The sequence below is a fragment of the Schistocerca nitens genome, chromosome 1 (genome assembly GCF_023898315.1).
Source record: "Schistocerca nitens isolate TAMUIC-IGC-003100 chromosome 1, iqSchNite1.1, whole genome shotgun sequence".
NCBI classification, from domain to species: Eukaryota; Metazoa; Arthropoda; class Insecta; order Orthoptera; family Acrididae; genus Schistocerca; species Schistocerca nitens.
This window is the reverse complement of record NC_064614.1, coordinates 581,199,532-581,220,644: the sequence shown is the minus strand read 5'-3', so window position 1 is coordinate 581,220,644 and position 21,113 is coordinate 581,199,532. Positions and strand designations below refer to the sequence as shown.

Here is a 21,113-nt window from a genome sequence, read left to right as displayed (position 1 = left end):
CTTAGAACTAGTTAAACCTAACTAACCTAAAGACATCACAAACATCCATGCCCGAGGCAGGATTCGAACCTGCGACCGTAGCGGTCGTGCGGTTCCAGACTGCAGCGCCTTTAACCGCACGGCCACTTCGGCCAGCGCAATGACTGCAGCAGAGCTGATGTATGATATGGCTGCTTTCTCACATGGCTTGACCTCTGATGGTGTAGGATAAGCCTGTGATAGGACTGTAATAGGAAGTGCTTGGTGGGTGGATTGACAGGACTCACACCTGGGTCTTTCACGGGGATATGATCCTTGTGGTAAGGGGTTGGGAAGGATCTTGGGTAGAATGTCCTTCATTTCAATGAATGGCAACAGATAATCACAGCCCTGTCAAAAAATGCAGCTCAGTTGTTCCAATCTGGGGTGGTATTATATGACAAAGGGAGCACTCCTTTGTAGCTGGGTCTTGGGGGTGGACTAGTTCTAGGTGACTGTGTCTGTGAAAGCCTTTTTGAGATCTTCAGCTTACTGGTAAGGCAGATAGGCCATCTGCAGCTGGTCATGCTGTGTAGGAGGGATTTCTTGCTGTCAGAATGCAGGTACTGTTGGTGGTTGGTAGCTTTGATGTGGGGAGAGGTGTGGATGGAGCAGTCAGAGAGGAGGAGGTTATAATGAAATGGCCTCCCCCAAAAGTCATAGGAAATGTCTGATACCACACTTTTTGTATGCATCCAGGTGGTTGTCGGACGATTTGGTGCTTCCTACGACATTATAGAGATACATATATAAGTGTCATTTGACTCAATTTGCTAGAAAGCTGAATATTTTGGGAAGACTTGTAAAATGTTTTTGGAGGAACGTATATTGTCATCATTATCAAGAGATTGTTGTCATTAACAAAATTACGTACAAACGCTGGACTGAATGTATAATAAAGAAACTGAAGGGATAAATATTTGGCGGAAAATATTAAAATGCTGTGGAAGTGTTGGCATAGGTGGAAGGCGCCTCTAATTACTTTGTGTTAACGAGTTAACACAAAGAACCTAATTATCTTGAGAAACGGCTTGAAAGTTATTACCAAATGATGTATTTTCATTTGGTATTTATTTTTATGTCTTCCTCTGTAATTAATATTCTTTGTAATTACATTTCTAATTAACTCTCCAATTGTTTACATCTCACAGTTTTCCAACTTACAGAATTTGAGGCCTTATTTGTACATAATATGTATTTAATCGGATAAAGCACGAGCTCTCTACCACCATTACATGTTAGTAACCAAAACCAAACTAATTAATTACATAACTAAAATAATACAAGTGACATTATTGTAATTAAAGTTCAGATTGATTTTCATGTTTGGAACTAGGGGTGACACTATAAAAATTACTTCAGTTTCTCTACATTTTGTAGATTTTAATTGTAACATTGAAACTGTACAAAATTAATAATGGAATATTTTGGAAATGGTTGTTAAAATTAATATAGAAAGCAATGCAGTGAGACTGCGAGGAAGTAGTTTTTGTTGTTGAGTCTGCTTGAGAGTCTGTTTGAAAGTTAACCTGTGAAGTCAGTTTGTCAAAGAGATCAATGATGTCTGTGAAGTGCTTTGTTTAAATGTGTCGAAAATGCAGTTCTGTTATCAATAAATAAAGAGAAGTTGCAAATTTATGTTTTTTCATCAAATTGAACTCCAGGAAAAATTTAAGTAATTTTAAGTAACAATCATGAAGAATGTAGCATCGTTATAAGATCAACATCCAAGAAGGTGGCATGCTGGGTTGAGGAGGATCAGCTGTAACGGGTAGGAGACAGGTGTTGAGGTTGTGAAGAAATGAGGATATGGTGCCTTGGCCTCAAGCCCAGATCATGAAAATATCGTCAATGAACCTGAATGAGACCAGTGGTTTGGGGTTTTGAGAGGTTAGGAACGTTTCCTCTAGATGCCCATAAACAGACTGGCATAGGAGGGTACCATGCAGGTTTCCATGGCTGTACAGCTGATGAGTTTGTATACCTTCTCTTCAAAGGAGAAGTAGTAGTGCAGATCTACTACTTCTCTTTTGAAGGCAATGTATACAAACCTTATTTTTGACAACTGCCACCCTTTCCACACCAAAACATCTCTTCCATACAACCTGGCCCACCTGGGGACTGAGTTATCTGCAGTGACAAGAAATCCCTTGCCCAGGCTTGCTGAAGGTATCACTAAGGCCTTTCGAGACAGGCACTACCTCCCAGACATAGTCTGCAAACAGATTTCCTGTTTCATATCCCCATACATCCTCCAATCCTCTCCCACCCCCCAAGAACCATCCCCTTCATCAGCACCCCAGGCTGGAACAACTGAACCGCATCCCTTGCCAAGGCTTTGGTTATCTATCGTCACGTCTTGAAGTGAGGAATATTCTACCCATGATCTTTCCCACCTCACCTAAAGCTGTTTTCTGTTGCCCATCCAATCTCCACATCATCCTAGCCTATCCCTATGCCACTCCCAATCCCATCCCCTTGCCACAGGGATCATATTGCTGTGCAAGACAAAAGTGCAAGACCTGCACAATCCACCCACCAAGCACTTCCTATTCCATTCATGTCACAGGCTTGTCCCACCCCATCTGAGGTCAGGCCACCTGTAGAAGTACCCACATCAACTCTGCTACAATCATTGTACAGCTCCTTATATATTGGTATGAATACCAATCTGCTGTTCAGCAAGATGAATGGACACTGTCAAACTGCGGCCAATAGCAAAGTGGACCACCCTGTGGCACAACATGCAGCAGAACATAATACGCTTGATTTCAATGGCTGTTTCACAACCCAAGCCATTTGGATCCTCCCCTCCACCACCAGCTTTTCCGAACTGCACAGATGGGAATTGTCCTTACAACGCATTCTTTACTCCTGAAATTATCACAGTCTCAACCTCGGTAACCTACTGTCCCCACACTCTCCAACAAACAGTTTCTGCAGCCTCTGTCCAACCTCCTCCTTCCAACCCGCATCTCATCAACCTCATGGTGCACTGCTCTCTGCCAACATGCCCATCATTCTTTTCTCCTCCTCTGCTCCTCTCCTTTTCTGCTCCGTTTTGCCCCCCTTCCCTCCCCCACAGCCTCGTGACAGTGTGCTTGGAAGCTTTGTCCTGCTACCAGATCTAGTTGCTGTTTTTATTCAATGTAACAGTTACAGTCCCTCCATAGCAGCAGGGGATAACGATGGTGTTGCATGAGATGTGCTTACTTGTGTGAATGTGTGTTTTTTCTTTTATGAATAAGGCTTTGGCTCAATGTGTAACAGGCTTTTCATTTTAGCTGTTTACAACTCAACGTGTCATCTTTACAGTATGTAGCACCCTATCCTTCCCATATCATGGTTCATAGCAACACTAAGAAGGATAAAAGTGACTGAAGTGAAATGTTTACCTCAGATTCTGTACATGACAATACAAATACTTAAGATTAAAGAACTTTATGTGATGTCTATTTTGAGAATTCAGTATGGTGTGAAACATCAATGTATGATAATCATAGTACGACAAGATCCAGAATCATATAGGAAGTGGGTACTTTCCTGAAAAATCTCACAGCATGCAGCAAGTATGCAAGACTATAGAGAATCAATAGTGGCTGAGAAACCTGAAAAATAAGTTGCTAATCAAGCATATTGTAGAGACGTTCAATAGACTAAAAGTCAGAGAAAAGGGCTGGACAGGGAAGCAGTGTCACCTGTCAGTTTTAGAATGCTTCCTTGTTTCTTCTCATGTATTGCTGAGCACTGTCTAATTGAAATATTGCATTTGAAGCTGCCTGAAAGTTGTTAAGTACCTCTGGTTCCAAGATGATCTTGATACTGGTCTACAGAATGTTCTTAATATGTGTAAATCAAGATCTATAGTATTCAGCAGAATCCCAAACCACTAGGTTTGGCATTTGTCTCCTACGCCATATTATACTACACAGTCTGACCTCACCACATCCACATGCACAGTTCTCCAGTTGCTGGGTTCTTTTACCCCTTTTGCGACTTTCTCTGTATTTTTCTCCAAATTTATTCTTTACCTGACAGAAAATAAGTCTAACCAGACAATGGACAATCCAGGATGGAATATAACAACAATAAGTCTAAAAGTTCAAAATTTTTTTGTTCTTTTTTGGGCTGCTATCTGTTAAACTACAACTGCCCTGCCCTGCCCCCCCCCCCCCCTTCCCACACCACATCCTTTTACGAACACTTTTCACCAGTTTGCAATTTTACATTTTTTAAAGCTTTCTGATTTTGCACCAAGACAATCTGACATAACTTCCATCCTATGTCCATCATCATTATGCATATCATATGCCATCATATTCATATTCACTACACAGGGGAATCACCTAAAACTTGCACCGCAAATAGTGTTGAAGTTGGAAGTAATACTGATGTGTGGTATTCACAGAAAGGATTAGTAGTCCGGAGCCAATCAATAGACTGTAATAATGATTAGAAAGTGTATTTTTTGTGCAAACAAACAATTTTTTAAATGGAACAATGCATATTACCATTCACAAAGTAAAAGTATGGTAAATTAGAATATCAGTGGTGTTCGTTGCAAGATTCTAGTGAGAGTCATTTATGAGATAGTGTATTTTGAAAAGCTCCCACACTGACACTTTTAAATGTCTGTGATAGCACATACTAAAAAACAGCATAAATGCATACACTAGTTATGTGGATTCTGACCAGTAATGAGGCAACTGACCATCAAAGGTCGTGTTCAAAATAACCATCGACAGCAGCAATACACCCTTCTAGTCTAGTATGGAACAACTGCTGTGCACAGGCAAGCATTCAGCAGAGATGTCCGACCGGGTTGCAGTAATATGTCGTCGTATATCATCAGGAATAGTTGGTATGTCCTTGTAGACAGTGTCTTTCAGCATTCCCCCATGAAAAAAAGTCCACAGGCATCAAATCCCGGGAACAGGCTGTCCACAGTACATGTTCTTTGCACTCAATCCAACAATTTGAAAACAATTCGTGAAGACAGCTGTAGTACTTTGTGCACTGTAGGCTGGGCAGCCATCATGTTGGTACCACAGGTTCCTCCTAGTCAGCAGAGGAATGTCTTCTAGCATCCATGGACGATGGTCTGTTAGGAGGCTACGGTACTTGTGCAGGTTCAGTGTTCCACCTATGAAGAATGGGACTAAGAGCTGATGCTCCACTATCCCACATCACATGGTTACACTCCATGGATGCTGACATTCCACCTGACAAAGCCAATGGGGATTGTCAACAGACAATAGCATATGTTCTGGAGGTTTACTTGGCCATAACTGGTAAATGTGGCTTCATCGCTAAACAAGATATATGATACATCTGGAGTACCCTGTCTTAATGTCCACATACAGACGTTAACACAATTTTCATAATCATTTTCATGCAGCTCTTGATGGAGAGAGATGTAATAGAGATGAAACTTATGTCAACGGTCATCTTGGGTATTAATAACCGCTTCAGCTGTATTTAGTCCTTTATTATTGGATCACTAAAGTTTCACGGCACTAAAAACCACATCTTCAGGTGAACATATGACTAAAACATTAGAGTGGAAAAGCTCGGAATCTTTTTACCCAACATTCATTGCCTGTCAGAAAAAAAAAATACCACTAAAAGGCAGTATGTAATACAATAAAACAGCAGGATTCCAATATAGTGGATGGGTCTGCTTCTCTGATGTATACAGAGCAACAGTCAGGGGACACGGCCATGCGCTCTGCCATACATGTCAATAGCCAATGCATAAGACCCTTGCCCGATTCATGCCACCACTCCCTTGTGTGATTGCATAGGAGCAAACTTGCGGATATACTGCAACAGCAGCAAGGACATTAATTTCCCTCTCTTCTGCTGTCACTGGTTTCCTTCTGTTACACTGTCTCATTGTTACACTACCATTTTCACATAACTGGTTGAAAACGTCGATATATAACTGCTGAAATGGTTGATGTCTATTGGGACATCTTGCCACATACATTGCACACAAACGAACTGCACTCTTCCTACTCTCTCCATACACCATGAGCATCTCGGCTTTTTCTGCGCTGGTAATCCCATTGTCCACTCACTACCTCCTGCATGCTCTGTGACACACTGATTACCCAGTCGAAGTGCACTCAAGGAACACAGAAGCACAATTTAAGCAAACGTAACAACATTGTACCTAGAAACTACACAGGTTGAATGGCACAAACAAGTGTCGGTGGTAAACTTTGCAAAATGTATCTTGTAAATGACTCGCACTAGAATCTTGCAAGAAACACAGCTGACATTCTAATTTATCCTCCTTGTAGTTTATTAATGTCAATAGACATTACTCAAACATTTAAAAAGGTGTACTTTTGCCCAAAAAATACACTTTCTAAGTATTATTACAATCTGTTCACTGGCTAACGAGCCCTACAACAAATCCTTTCGGCAAAAACCACACGTCAGTAGCACTTTCCATTTCCCCAATATTTGCAGTTCACGTTTTAGGTGATTCACCTTGTATAGTTAAACTGATCCTATGCATACATGCACTTACATTAATAAAATTTTCATGAAAAGGGGGGGAAAAATGGAGCAATGTGATGTGCCATATCACTGTTTAATACATCACATATGGTATACACAACATATTCCTGGATCACAAGTATGAAAATCAACAGAACACTGTTCACAGAGCTTTTCATACCTCACATTAAAGACTGAGTAGTACACAACATTCCATCTCAGATCTGTGGTAAAGTTAACATCAGTAAAAGAACAGATATCTGAACAGTTACATAAGGCCACAACTTTCTATTTCTGACCAGTACTTAGAACAAGCATTTTTGCCCCCCCCCCCCCCCCCCCCCAAGTGTGATTTCAAAATCTGTGCCTAGAGCCACATCCAGTGACAATTAATTTTATAAATCTGACTATTGTGGTTTAACTCAATGGGTGTTCAGTTTCAGTAAAGACATACATGCAGTCATTAAGTTATGCATGCACCAGATACAGTACAAATTAGCAGACAATACTAAGGATAGTTGTGAGCCAAGACCTAAACATATTCACCAGTGCTCTCATTTCTGGTACAAACGCAGCAATGCACAGAAGTAATCGCTAGTCATAAAACTTACCTATAGGTAACCACCTGGTTCCTAGGCAAAATATCAAGGCAAGAAGTCAACATCATCTGACTGCAATCCACAAATCTCATGGAATAGTTATCAGCTTATTCAGTATATCAAAAAGTAACTTCACTCACCTTTCAAATCTTTTAATAAGTGTTTCTCGACTTCCAGTATAATTTAATCCATGCTCTTTCAATTTCTTTTTCAAGTCAGCCTGCTTCAATAAACTGAATACTGGTTTTTTCAGTAGCTTCCGAGTTTCATGTTGTTGTTCCCTGCAATAATTTTTGTCACTGTAAATCTTAAGAAAACTGTTTTATCAACAATAAGCGAAGCATCAAAACATCAATCAACCGATCACTTAAATGAAGATCCAGTCATATTAAAATCTGTAAACTAGCTAGATAAAATTGCTAGAAAAGTAATATAGCTATTTACACTTTATGAAGAAGCTATGTTGTTTCATATATTCTACATCTACATAGATACTCCACAAGCCACTGTACACTGCATGGTGAAGGTTACCCTGTACCACTACTAGTCATTTCCTTTCCTGTTCCACTCACAAATAGAGTGAGGGAAAAATGACTGTCTGTTGCCTCTATGTGCGTCCTAATTTCTTGTATCTTATCTTTGTGGTCCTTATGTGCAATGTATGTTGGTAGCAGTAGAATTGCTAGGCAGTCAACTTCAAATACCGGTTCTCTAAATTTTCACCATAATGTTTCTTGTAAAGAACATAGCCTTCCCTCCAGGGATCCCTATATGAATTCCCGAAGCATCTCCATAATATGTGTTGTTCACACCTACCTGTAACAGATCTTCTAGCCTGCCACTGAATTAGTTTGATGTCTTCCTTCAATCCGACCTGGTACGGATCCCAAACACTCGAAGAGTACTTAAGAATAGGTTGCACCAAAGTCCCGTATGTGGTCTCCTTTACAGGTGAACCACTCTTTCCTAAAATTCTCCGAATAAACTGAAGTCAACCATTCACCTACCCTACCACAGTTCTCACGCACTCATTCTATTTCATATCACTTTGCAACATTATGCCAAGATATTTAAATGTTTTGACTGTGAAGCAGGACACTAGCAGTACTGTATCCGAACATTACTGGTTCGTTCTTCCTACTCATCTGCATCAACTTACATTTTTCCACATTTAGAGCTAGCTGCCAGCCATTCATCACAGAAACTGGAAATTTTTGTCTAAGTCATCTAACAAGGGAACCTCCCCATCGCACCCCCCTCAGATTTAGTTATAAGTTGGCACAGTGGATAGGCCTTGAAAAACTGAACACAGATTAATTGAGAAAACAGGAAGAAGTTGTGTGGAACTGTGAAAAAATAAGCAAAATATACAAACTGAATAGTTCATCATACGATAAGCAACATCAAGGAGACTTGGAACGCAGGAGCGCCGTGGTCTCGTGGTAGTGTCAGCAGCTGCGGAACGAAAGATCCTTGGTTCAAATCTTCCATCGAGTAAAAATTTTAATTTTTTATTTTCAGTTTATGTGACAAACTCTTATGTTTTCATCACTTTTTTGGGAGTGATTATCAGATCCACAAGAAAACCTAAATCGGGCAAGGTAGAAGAATCTTTTTACCCATTCGCCAAGTGTACAAGCTAGGTGGGTCGACAACATATTCCTGTCATGTGACGCACATGCCGTCACCAGTGTCGTATAGAATATATCAGATGTGTTTTCCTGCGGAGGAATCGGTTGACCTATGACCTGGCGATCAAATGTTTTCGGTTCCCATTGGAGAGACACGTCCTTTCGTCTACTAATCGCACGGTTTTGCGATGCGGTCGCAAAACACAGACACTAAACTTATACAGTGAACAGAGACGTCAATGAACGAACGAACAGATAGTAACTATGCAAAAATAAAGAAAGTAAAATTTTCACTCGAGGGAAGACTTGAACCAAGGACCTCTCGTTTTGCAGCTGCTCACGCTACCACGGGACCACGGCACTCCTGAGCCCACAATCTCCATGATGTTGCCTATGTGGCCCATGGACTACTCAGTTTGTATATTTTGTTTATTTTTTCACAGTTCCACACAACTTCTTCCTGTTTTCTCAATTGATCTGTGTTCAGTTTATCAAGACCTATCCACTGTGCCAATTTATAACTAAATCTGAGGTGGGTGCAATGGGGAGGTTCCCCTGTAAGTATCTCTCTACAATCACTCAACTTCAACAGCTTACCGTACACCACAGAATCATCAGTAATCAACCACAGATTGCTTCCTACCCTGTCTGCAAAATAATTTTTGTATACAGAGAACAACAGCAGTCCTATCAAACTTCCCTAGGGCACTCCTGACAATACTCTTGTCTCTCATGAACACTCACTGTTGAAGACAACATACTGGGATCTATTATTTAAGAAGTCTTTCAGCTACTCATATATCTTCATTAACAGCCTGCAATGGGACACCATGTCAAATGCTTTTTCCAGAAATCTAGAAATATGGAATGTGCCTGTTGCTCTTCATCCATAGTTTGCAGTATACCATGTGAGAAAAGGGCAAGCTGAATTTCACACAAGCGATGTTTTCTAAAACCATGCACATTCATGGACATACGCTTCTCAGTCTCAAGAAACTTTAATATTTCAAACTGAGAACATGTTCAAGGATTCTTCAGCAAACCGAAGTTAGGAATATTGGTCTATAATTTTCCGGGTCCGTTCTTTTACGCTTATTATATACTGGAGTCATTTGCACTTTTTTCCAGTCACTTGGGACTTTGTGCTGGGTGAGAGATTCGCGGTAAATGCAGGCTAGGTGAGGGGGCCAATGCCGCAGAGTACTCTTTGTAAAACCGAATTGGGATTCCATCTGGACCTGATGATTTACTTGTTTTCATATCTTTCAGTTGTTTCTCTATGCCATAGATGAACAACCCTGAAACAACACTGTTATAATGATGTTCCCTGAATCATTACCAATTACCGGACACCAGTTACTATCAGCATCACTCATGGAATTTCAGACATTTTACCACTGTCTGTGGTACATCGCAAACAGTCTGAGTGAACCTAATAAAATATAACCTTACTGTCTGAATTCCATAAACAGTATCTTTTCATTCAGGGCCATAACAGAAAACCTCATATTAGCTATAATCATTAAATGCTTTACACATTTCTATAAAGAATGCAACTGTAAAAATATAATTATATATATAATAATAATTATTAATTCTGATGTTCGTTTAGAAAATGATCAAATGTCAGTCATGTTTCTACGGCAGATTCGATGAATATTAGTTCACAAAATGAATCATGACATGCAATCTTCCAACATGTGTGCCAATTCCGTAACATCTTCCCAGCAATTGCAGCAGAACAGTTATTGTTGTGCTGGAAGGAAGGAGGGGAGATTAGGATTTAAAATTCCACCAATGAGGAAGTAATTACAGACAGACCACAATCCACAGTTGAAGAAAGAAGTCAGTTGTGTCTTGTTCAAAGTAATGAAACTGGCATACCTTATGCAATTTCCAGAAGCCACAGAAAACCAAAATATGGTTAGTTACACAATGATTTAAATTGAATCCTCGCAAATGTAACTCAAGTGTATTACCACTGTGCCACCTTTCTTGATTTAGCGACAAGAATGCAGAATATTGGTAGGTTCATTAGTAACAGCAAAAAAATATATTTTCCGCTGAGTGGTTTCAGCTGCCGGAGACGTGTGTGTGCGTGTGTGTGTGTGTTGACAAAGGCCTTAATGGCTGAAAGCTTTAATTGTGAGAGTCTTTTTGTTGTGCCTATCTGTGTCTCCGTATCTCCGCTATATGGCAAGTAGCAACTTTCTTTCTCATAATATTGTTACAGTCCGCGGCCATTTTTATATCTGCTTGATCACTACCTGCTTTCCTCCTCATCCTACACTGGCCATAAAATTTTTATTATCAAATATACATTGCACAGACAGCAAAAACAGGTGCATTTAAATTACCATATTTACCAGACTACAAGACAACCCTGAATATAAGATGAGAACACCCCCCACCCCCCTTTTTTCTTGAAGAGGCTTCCTCAGAAATTTTTATTGTTAACATGTTCTGATTAATCAAAATCCCAAACTGTTTTACTGATGTAATGTAATCTGCAGTATCACTAGTTCTTAATCAGCATCACTGGTATCATTTTCGTTTATAAGACTATTGCCACTTCTTTCTTCCTGCTAGTACTCTCACATCATGTCACATTCTGAGTTGTCCATGGTATTAGATACGCAGCATTTTTTGAATCCTTTAAGTATAGATTCACTACAGATTCCCCTGCACGCCGTAAGGATCCACTGCCCCAGCACAGATGTTGAGGGTTTTCATTTAGTTACCCTCCTGAAGTGCGGACTTGAGCTCCTTCAAGAGCCTTAAAAGGTCTCTTAACACCATACATTACTTGGAGCTGTGAAGTCACACTACCAGGAATTATTACCAGGTCTGTGTTGTTCTTTGGTACTGTCACATCAAAACCACTCTCAAGTCCAATTGTGAAAGAAGGCTCATCATTGATGTACAACACCTAGAACTAAAAGAATGTGTATTATCAACACCAACATACAGCTGAAACAGAAATTACCTCCAGACTGCTGGCATTCACACATTGATCAAATAATCCATAATACATGAGGTTCATTCAAATAAAACCTGGTCAGTGCGTCTAGCTTTACCTTACACGTAAGGTAGCACCACGTAACAGTGGGTGTGGTGGTGCCATCTAGTGGTAGAGAGACTGACACCTGCACACCATCTGATGTTGCATAGCGCCAGTGTGGTTTCACGTCGAAGAGAAGGTGGTCACACAAGTTATCACCCACTACCAAACATGAAGGCGATTAAGCAGGAACAACAAGGAGTGATTCAATTTTTGGTGGCAGAGGAAGTTGGAGGCCATGAAATGTATCAGTGGATGAAGGCTGTGGACAGTGAGAACAGTGTTAGTCGTTCAAGTGTTGGGAAATGGCTCTAAGAATTCCTTGAGGGGCGCAAGTCACTGGAAGATGATGCTCATCCTGGATGGGGTCATCATGTCATCACACTGGCACACTGGAAATGGTTGCGGAAGTGAATGCTTTAGTCTTGGTCAACCGCAGAATCACCGTGGACGAGATCCATTAGTGTTTGGACCTCTAAAACAAGCTATTTGCGAATATCGATTTGCAACAGGCGACGAAGTGTGTGACTGGGTCCAGGCCTGGATCTGACAGCAGCTTACCAGCTTCTTCAAGGATGGAATCAACCAGCTAGTGTCACAATGGGATAAATGTGCCAACAGTTTTGGTGACTATTTTTGGGTATGTGTACTGTGTATAACTTCATTTTTGAGTTAATAAAATTGTTACCGTTACTTTACACTAATGACCAGGTTCCATTTGAATGCCCCTTATACAAACAGAAAATACTTCAAGAACCTTCCAGACTTGATAGTGACCAAATAATTGCTGGTCATCAGATTCAAACTGGTAACCTGCAGCACACCAGCAAGTGACGCTAACCACTACACCACACTGATTGCACCACAGCTTATGGTACTGTTCCCTCTCCTGGAGAAACAGCGACCTGCTGTTTCTGATATTCTCACTAGACCTAGATCATGTCAATGATCATCTGTACGACAGTACTAGCTGACCTTCACATTTTGGTCATGTTTGTACATCCTCTTCACTATGATAAGCATCAAATGTAGTTCCGCCAGTCAAAGCTTCACAATCATCGAGTGGGTCTTCAGATTCCTTGAACTTCGCGTCATTGATCTGCATGTCTAAACTGCACTAGGGCTTCATATGGACATCTCTGTGCTTTTGTCTTCTTGAGAAGGGTGGTTATAATCCTCGACTTCACATGTGACATCTGACATGTGAATTAGGATACAACACAGCCCAAATCAGCACTTACGTAACTTTTCTGATAATCTCACTTTCCACACAGGTGAAAAAATTTGTACCAAGAATTCCAAGCTGTATCTTGCTGCCCGGCACTTGGTTTTATAGTGCTCTCGGTCTTTTCCCTAGGCATCCAGGGTCCGCATGAAAGCCAGCTGTCCTGGTGATGATGTGTTTCACGTAATCCAGAGCATTATCTAATTGATACTGGAATAGCGTTTCCATTGTCATTTCAGACTCATGACTGTGGAGCAGAAAGAATCGTGTGAAGCCTGTACTGTCTTGTTTCATTGTATTGTATGCAAATATCACAACAGACAGTACTATATCCAAATATCTCTGTTTGAAATTAATGTTGGTTGAGAGCATATCTGTCAGAGCCTTTAGGCCATTTGTCTATGGATGGTACACAGTTGTCATCCTGTGGGTGAAGTCGCAACATGAACGTACGTCTGATACTGGAAAACTTTTCAGAGATCATCACACAGGGTGCTCCGTGCTTCAAAATTAGGTCTTCTACAAGGAACTTTTCAATTCCCGAAGTTTCAGCTTTGGTGATAGTATAGCAAGTGAGACAGTCAGTGTTGGCTATTATTCATAGATTCCCTTTAATGAACTTCAGGAACACCTGGAAGAGGTCAATGCAAACACAGTGGAATGGGCTGCTGCAGGCGGGATTGGTAGTACATGCCCTGGAGGCACATGCCCACATTGTCGATATTCCTTACAGTGGCTTACATAACATCTAATGGACTGGTAGAGATATGCCCAGTGATACCTGCATCTGATTCTGTCTACAATCTTCACGAAGCACAAGTGACCAGATATTGGAGCGTCATGGAAATACTTCAGGACAGCTGGCAATAGATGGTCAGGTATGATGAGCAAACATTTCCACTCTATTGGACAATAATTCTCTTATACAATGCTCCATTCAATTCTCCTTTGGTTGGTTCCTCATTCTTTAAGGATTCTATGCATTTCAGCAGTACTGAATATTTCCTATGTTCAGCAACAACTTCATTTAATACAGTGACGCCTGAGATTTCATCCATGTTGCTGTATTCTGCTAAAGGATTCCTTGAAAGGCAGTCGGCATCCTTGTGTTTGCATCAACTTTTGTATACCACTGCAGCATCAATGCCCATCTCACAAGTCAACCCAATGAATCCTTCTGGTTAGGTCAGCCAACATAGAGAATGGTGGTCATCACAAAGGTGAATGATATAGAAAATAAATACAGCTGGAACTTGTTGATGGTGAGGCACTCTTTCTCCGTTGTACAGCACTTTTTCTCTGACTTGAGAGTAATCTGAAAGCATAAACTAGCGCCTTCCTGAATTTGCATCAGAAATGTCCTCATCTCAAAACTGCTGGGAGATGATGTTAGCCCCTTCTTTAAGGACAAGGATCTTTCTTGTGCCTCGTTCCAGGAAAATTTGTCATCTCCCTGCAGTAGTTCTTGCAAGGGATGTGCCTTGGTAAAGAAGTCCTTTATCAATTGCTGACTGTACAAGTAGACTCTCACATCGTGAATGTGCCGAGGAGTCAGAACATCAGTGCTGCTCTAATTTTCTCTGAACTGTGAAGAGGGTCCATTACCATCCATGGATTCAAGCAGAAGCCTACAGTCTAAACTTACTTCAATGTGAATGTAAGGCAGCACAGATCATCTTCAAATGTCTTCAAAAAAATGACAATGTCATCCAGGTAGCATAGACACATCTAGACAAGTCAGTTTAAGGTGTCGAAGCAGGTTGTTCATCACACATTTGATGGTGTCTGGAGTGTTAAATAGTCCAAATGGGATAACTTTGAACTCTAAGAGGCCATCTGGAGTTATGAAAGCCTTTTTACTGTCAGTCTCATCAACAATGATTTGTCGGTAGCCTGTCTGCATGTCAGCAGTGGACAAATACTCAGCAATGGACAGACATCTTTCTTCATGATTTTGTTCAGTCTTTGGAAGTCAATGCAGAAATGGAATCTGCCGTCCTCTTCCTTCACAATGACCACAGGACAGGATCAATGACACTGAAAGTTCAATGATATAATTTTGCAGTATCTTCTCCCCTTCCTCCTGGATTATCCGTCATTCAGCTGGCAACACTCTTCATGACCATTGACTAATTGTTAGATAATCCCCAGTGTTGATACTCTGTTTTATCGTGGGCTGCTTGGTATGTCTTCTCCAGCAATCCAAATTTCAAGGCATCCGAAAATTGACATACAATGGGTATCACGTGCCAATGTTGCTGCTCGGTCTGGTGAGATCGTATTGGCAGCTCGACAGCAGCTTTGTACCTTGCAGATCACGATTTTTTGTCAATGATAATACTCATGGCTATTAGTAACCCAAAGTACTCCTTCATCTTCGACAATGCTTATGATCATGGCTGGCATGTATATTTTTTTTTGTATGCCAGAGTAGTTTTATGCAGTTGACAAAAGCTTCACAGTTTAGCCGAGCATATTGATTGAAAAATGGAACTTGTCTCAAAGATGATGGGATAACAACATCTTCACGTCTTCAGCAGAACCAACCACACACAGCAATCTTTGTTATGTGTGCTTGTTGAAATAGCTTTGTAATCCTGGAGTTCTGACTTTAGAGTCTACGATTACTTGTGATGTCTGCAAGAAGTCCCATCTGAGAATAACATTATGACCACACTCTGCCAAAATGACAAATTCGAAGAGCCGTATTCTGCCATTGATAGTTACTCTTGCCATAAATGTTCCTGTTGGATGGACATATCTTGCATTCACGACTTTCAGCACAATTTCTTTCATATCACCAAACATAATCTTCTTTAACCAGTGATGATAATGATTTGACATTACAGAAAACGAAGCCTAAGTCAACTAGCGCTCAGACTAGTTGGCCACTGACGACATTTCCTATCATCTTGGCACCAATTGTCCATTGAGGATTTTCATATGTGCTGACTTCATCCCCGTATGCGGTCACCTTGCTCATCTTTTCTGAATTCAGTGGTTAGGTGAGCTGCTGGTGCTTCTGTACGGTAACTGGGAATGGCTATAGCACATTGGGAAGTCACTTTGTCCAGGATATGATGTGGAGCTTCTGCCAATGTTGACTATAATCATCTGAAGTTCTGTTTTGTTTTTGTTTTAGGCCACAAAACATAAGAATGGTAGGACTCGAAACAAAGAGGAGTTAAAAACGACTACACATTAATTCCAATAGACAGAAGAGAAGACAGCTAAAACCACGGATGTGGAGAAGTGTCTATAAACTACACCATAAAGAAACGGAGGTGCTGAACTAAAAATTACGTGTTATGACAGATAAAAAGTAAAATGCGGTCGACGGTCCACGCATCATTCACTAAAATGGCCAATAACTCAGATGGCAAACACAAATGAGAATGTAAGTGGTAAAAAGAAGGGCATTCAGTCAGGAAATGGTGAACCGTCAAAGGTTGAAGGCAATGAGCACAAAGTGGTGGGGGGAGAATCACTTAACAAATGGCGATGGCTAAAAAGACAGTGCCTGATACGCAACTTAGTTAAAACGATCTCCTCACAGCGAGAAGGCCAAGTGGAGGTCATCCAGACCACTAGGAGAGACTTAATAACCTGGAACTTGTGCCCAAGACGAGAGGACGAGTGGTGATGACAATGTGACACCACCTTGTGACAGATGGCAACATACAGATCATCGGAGGGTACGGAAGAACTGCGGCCATGTTTCCTGTCAGACCAACATGACCAGGAACTCACATAAACATCACTGTGCCTCCATCAAAAGTTAGCAAGTGACAGCTTTCCTGGATCAGTTGCACTATGGGATGGACAGTGTACAGCACACACCGGCTTTGAAGGGCACTGAGAGAGTCAGAGCAGATGACACAATTGAAAAACCTGCGTCACCGGACGTACTGCGTGCCCTGATACAGGGCTAAGAGCTCTGCTGTAAATACTGAGCAGTGTTCCAGAACCCGATACCAAAAAACATTGGTGCCAATGGCACCACGGTCAGTTCGAGAGTCACCAGTGAACACAAAGGAACTACCAAAAAGTTCCTGCGAAGGTTGTGAAACTGATGGTGACAAAGCAAGGCTGGAGTAGTGTCGTAAGGAGGCGAATGAAGACCACAGTGAACATGGGCCACCGCACAAAGCCAATGTGGTGAAGGGTTCACACCCATCAGCAAAGTGGCAGGTAGCACAACGTTAAACTGCTGGAGCAAGAGCCAAACGCGAACTCCAGGCGGTAAGAGAGAAGAGGGTCATGCCCCATACTGGCAATCAAAGGAGTCATTGAAGGAAGCACAGGATGGGTGGCCACGCCTGGCTGACAAATGACAGGCAAACCTGCACGGCTGAAGGACAGCAGTAGTTCCGCAGCTTCTGCATTTAGGACCTCGAATGGGTAGTGTAAAAGGCACCTGTGGCCAAACGGATGCCATGATGGTGGATAGCGTTGAGATGGCGTAAGAGGGATGGACAAGCAACTGCATAAACGAAACAGCCATAGTCTAGTTTCAAAAGGACAAAGGACCGGTATAAACAGAGGAGGGTGGTTCCATCTGCACCCCAGGAGGTACCACTGAGGATTCGTATGACACTGAGGGACCACATACAGCAGGCTGCCAGGTAAGACACATGGGAGTACCAAGAAAGTTTCCTATCGAACATGAGGCACATGAATTTTGTAGTTTCAATAAATGGAAGAGCAACAGGCCCAAGATGTAAAGACGGTGGAATAAACCAATTGCGCTGCCAGAAATTCATAAAAATGGTTTTGTCAGAGGAAAAACGAAAGCGATTGTTGATGCACCATGAGTAAAGATGATCAAGACATCGCTGAAAATGCCGCTCAATGAGACAAGTCCATGGATAACTGCAATAGACGGCAAAATCGTCGACGAAAAGGGAGCCAATGATGCCTGTTGGGAGACAGGTTTAATGGTGATAGCGAAGAGGATGAGACTCAAGACGGAACCCTGAGGTACACCTTTTTCCTGGATAAAGGTGTCTGACAAGGCACACCCACATGTATCTTGAAAACTCTGTCTTTTAAAAATTCCTGAGGGAAACAGGGCATGTGGCCATGGAAGCACCACATGTAGAGAGAACGGAGGATACCAATACTCCAGCAGGTGTCGTAGGCTTTCTCCAAATCGAAAAACACGGCCACAGTCTGGGATATCCATACAAAACCATTCATGAAATGGGTGGACAAAGTAACAAGATGGTCAACTGCACAAAGGCACAATCTAAATCCACACTGTGCAATGGTTAATAAACTACGACACTCGAGCCACCATACCAGCTGGGCACGAATCATACATTCAATCACCTTGCAAACACAGCTGGTGACAGAAATAGGGTGGTAGCTAGGAGGAAGGTGTTTGTCCTTACCGGGCTTAAGTACGTGTATGACACTGGCTTCACGTCAGTGTCTAGTAAACGTGCCCTTCGCCCAGATGCAGTTGTATGAATGAAGCAGAAAGTGCTTGCCCACAAGAGAAAGGTGCTGCAACATCTGAATGTGAACATCGTCTGGCCCTGGGGCAGAGGACTGGGATGAAATGAGAGCACGATCAGCGCCCTAACAGTAAAGGCGGCATTGTAACGCACAATTCTGAGAAGAGAAGGGTATCGCCTGAGCCTCCTCCACCTGTTTATGATGGAGGAAGGCAGGTTGATACTGGGAGGAGCTCGATATCTCCACAAAATGGTGGCCCAAGGCGTTAGAGACAGAAGCAGAGTCCACTATGACATCATCTGCTACTGTCAGGCTGGAAATGGGGGAATGTGACCTTCAGAGGAGGTTGGCCCATACAACAGAAAGGAGAGTGGAAATATTACAAGAACTAGTGGATGAAATCCACCTAGCTTTTTTGCTATCCCAAAGGTGACGACACTGTGCACGCAACTGTTTATACTTAATGCAGTTTGCCATCGAAGGATGATGGTTAAAGAAGCAGAGAGCATGTCTCCATGTGTGAATTGTGTTGATGCAAAGACTGGGGCATGGCATGGTAAAGAGAAAGTGCAAGGAATGGAACGCTCTGGGGCGGTAAGGGTAATGTTTGTAAGATATTCTACTTAATCATCACAAATGGGGAAATGTTGTTCGTCGAAGGTCGCCAGGGAGGAGTAAAGCCTCCAGTCAGCCTCAGTAAGCTGCCATTTGGGTGCGCACATAGGTGGGGCAGGAAGAGAGCGCATGTGGGCACTAAGGAGGCATCTACTTTTTTTTTTATCACCCAATGGACTGCAATGATTCCTGATCGGAGAGGTACATTTGGATTTCTACCTTGGTCAGACCATTGAGCAGCCTAGTTTAAATAACACCACAGGAAGAATTCAGCGTTTGATGGGCCTCAACACGAACAGGATAGCCATGGAAGAGTGAAGCTGCAAGCAGTTGTGCTTGAGAGTCAGAAGTAGACTCCAAAAGCAAAGAGCTATTGCATAAACGAGAGTAGAATTTCACAGGGCCAGCAATTGCATCAACACCTTTATAAATAATAAATGGGATACCATACGAAGGACTGACCATCTTCAGTATGCGAAACCACAAGGAACCATGATGCAGCTGGGAGGGTCTGAATCGTTAGCCCCATTCTGCTTATGTTTCGTAGATACTGACTGTGAAGATTTAGAATTTTTGACTGCTATGTCCATGCAAGCACACAGCACGATAATAACTAAAATGTGTAAGGCTATGTACACTGTTCTGAAGAATGATTTCATTAGGTAAAGTACATCACTTATGTAGTAGTGGTATATCAATTGTGTTAGGTTGGATATAATATTTTTACATTTTTAGATATGTTTGAAACTCCATATATTCTAATAAACTATAGGAGTGGCCAATGAAGTATCTTTTACCATGCTCCTAAGTATCTGGCGATTTTCAATTCTCTGCTTGACGTCTACCGGCAACCTGCATTTACTGCTCTTAAATTTTCAACACATGAATGACAACTGTATTTCAATAAAATTCAGCAATGAACTCTCTATAACAATGACATGTTTCAGTTATTTTAGAATTTAGTGAGCAAGCAGAGACAAGAAACATTATGATGAACAAACAGTTGACTCAAACAACATTTTGCTCATCATATTACGGCAATTTCCCATCCATATATCGGTGCTTTAGATCTATGTTTCTCAATACGGTCAATGAATCCATTGCCACTCACTAAAATTTAGTATTATTGCATAACTGAATGTTGTCATCTCAGTTCCCTGATGCTGAAATGTCAGAAGTCCGACCATTTAAGCCTAACAAAGCACATCATACTTAGTTGTAAACTTTGAAAATCAACAGTGCTGAGGAGCAGTATCAGGTTTATTGCTATTGTTGAACCCATGTTCATTTTTTGTGCCGCAGTTCAGATATTCTGTGGGGACATATTAACCCTAGAATACTACTGATAGTCAATTTAACCAACAACTCAATAACCTCCCCCCCCCCCCTTATTGCGGCTGGGAGGGGCACACCATCTTGACAGCAGTGTCTGGGGGGTCTAGTTGGTTGCATGATTCTGCTGGCAAAAGTGACATATACCACTGTCCAATCAGGTAAACCACCTTTCGTCCCAAAGTTACAGGGCTGAATCAACGAAGGTACAGGTCTGCATGTAAATGCTGATACATCGAAACGACCAATGTGTAAAATTCACAATCAAAATTGACTTTGCAATTCAATGAACGTTTAGTATTAAGCAAACAATTTGCTATAGGTGTCTAATTCGATGTTTGTGAAAAGAACGTTTTGGTTTCAAGCAGGTTGTGATACCTATTCCATAACATTCATTTTCTTTTTAGGTTCTGACAATTTTCCCAAAACCGAGAGTTTTGGAAGCAATGAATCAGCTCTTGACATACTACATGATGATTCTAATGAAGAATGCATCATCAAGCAAGATGACACCATTTCTGATGACACTATCGACTTCACATCCAACTGGGATGAAGAAACACTCAACACAAACATGGCCCAAATTGAGAAGGAAGTGTTTGTTGGCAAAAACAAGACTGCAAAACAATCAAATATTCACCCCAGAAATACTGGCCCAAAAAATC

The 21,113-nt window shown here is 41.5% G+C and overlaps 1 protein-coding gene across 9 annotated transcripts in view; it reads right to left on the bottom strand.

Annotated features, from left to right (window-relative positions):
• The window catches only part of LOC126255401 (E3 ubiquitin-protein ligase RAD18-like), a 105,491-nt gene that overhangs the window by 39,974 nt on the left and 44,404 nt on the right, over window positions 1-21,113 (bottom strand). For all 9 annotated transcript variants that reach the window (XM_049955398.1, XM_049955392.1, XM_049955396.1 and 6 more), the window contains one exon: window positions 7,265-7,405. In XM_049955398.1, coding sequence (XP_049811355.1) covers window positions 7,265-7,405 — 141 coding nt within the window. The remainder of the gene's footprint in view (window positions 1-7,264; window positions 7,406-21,113) is intronic.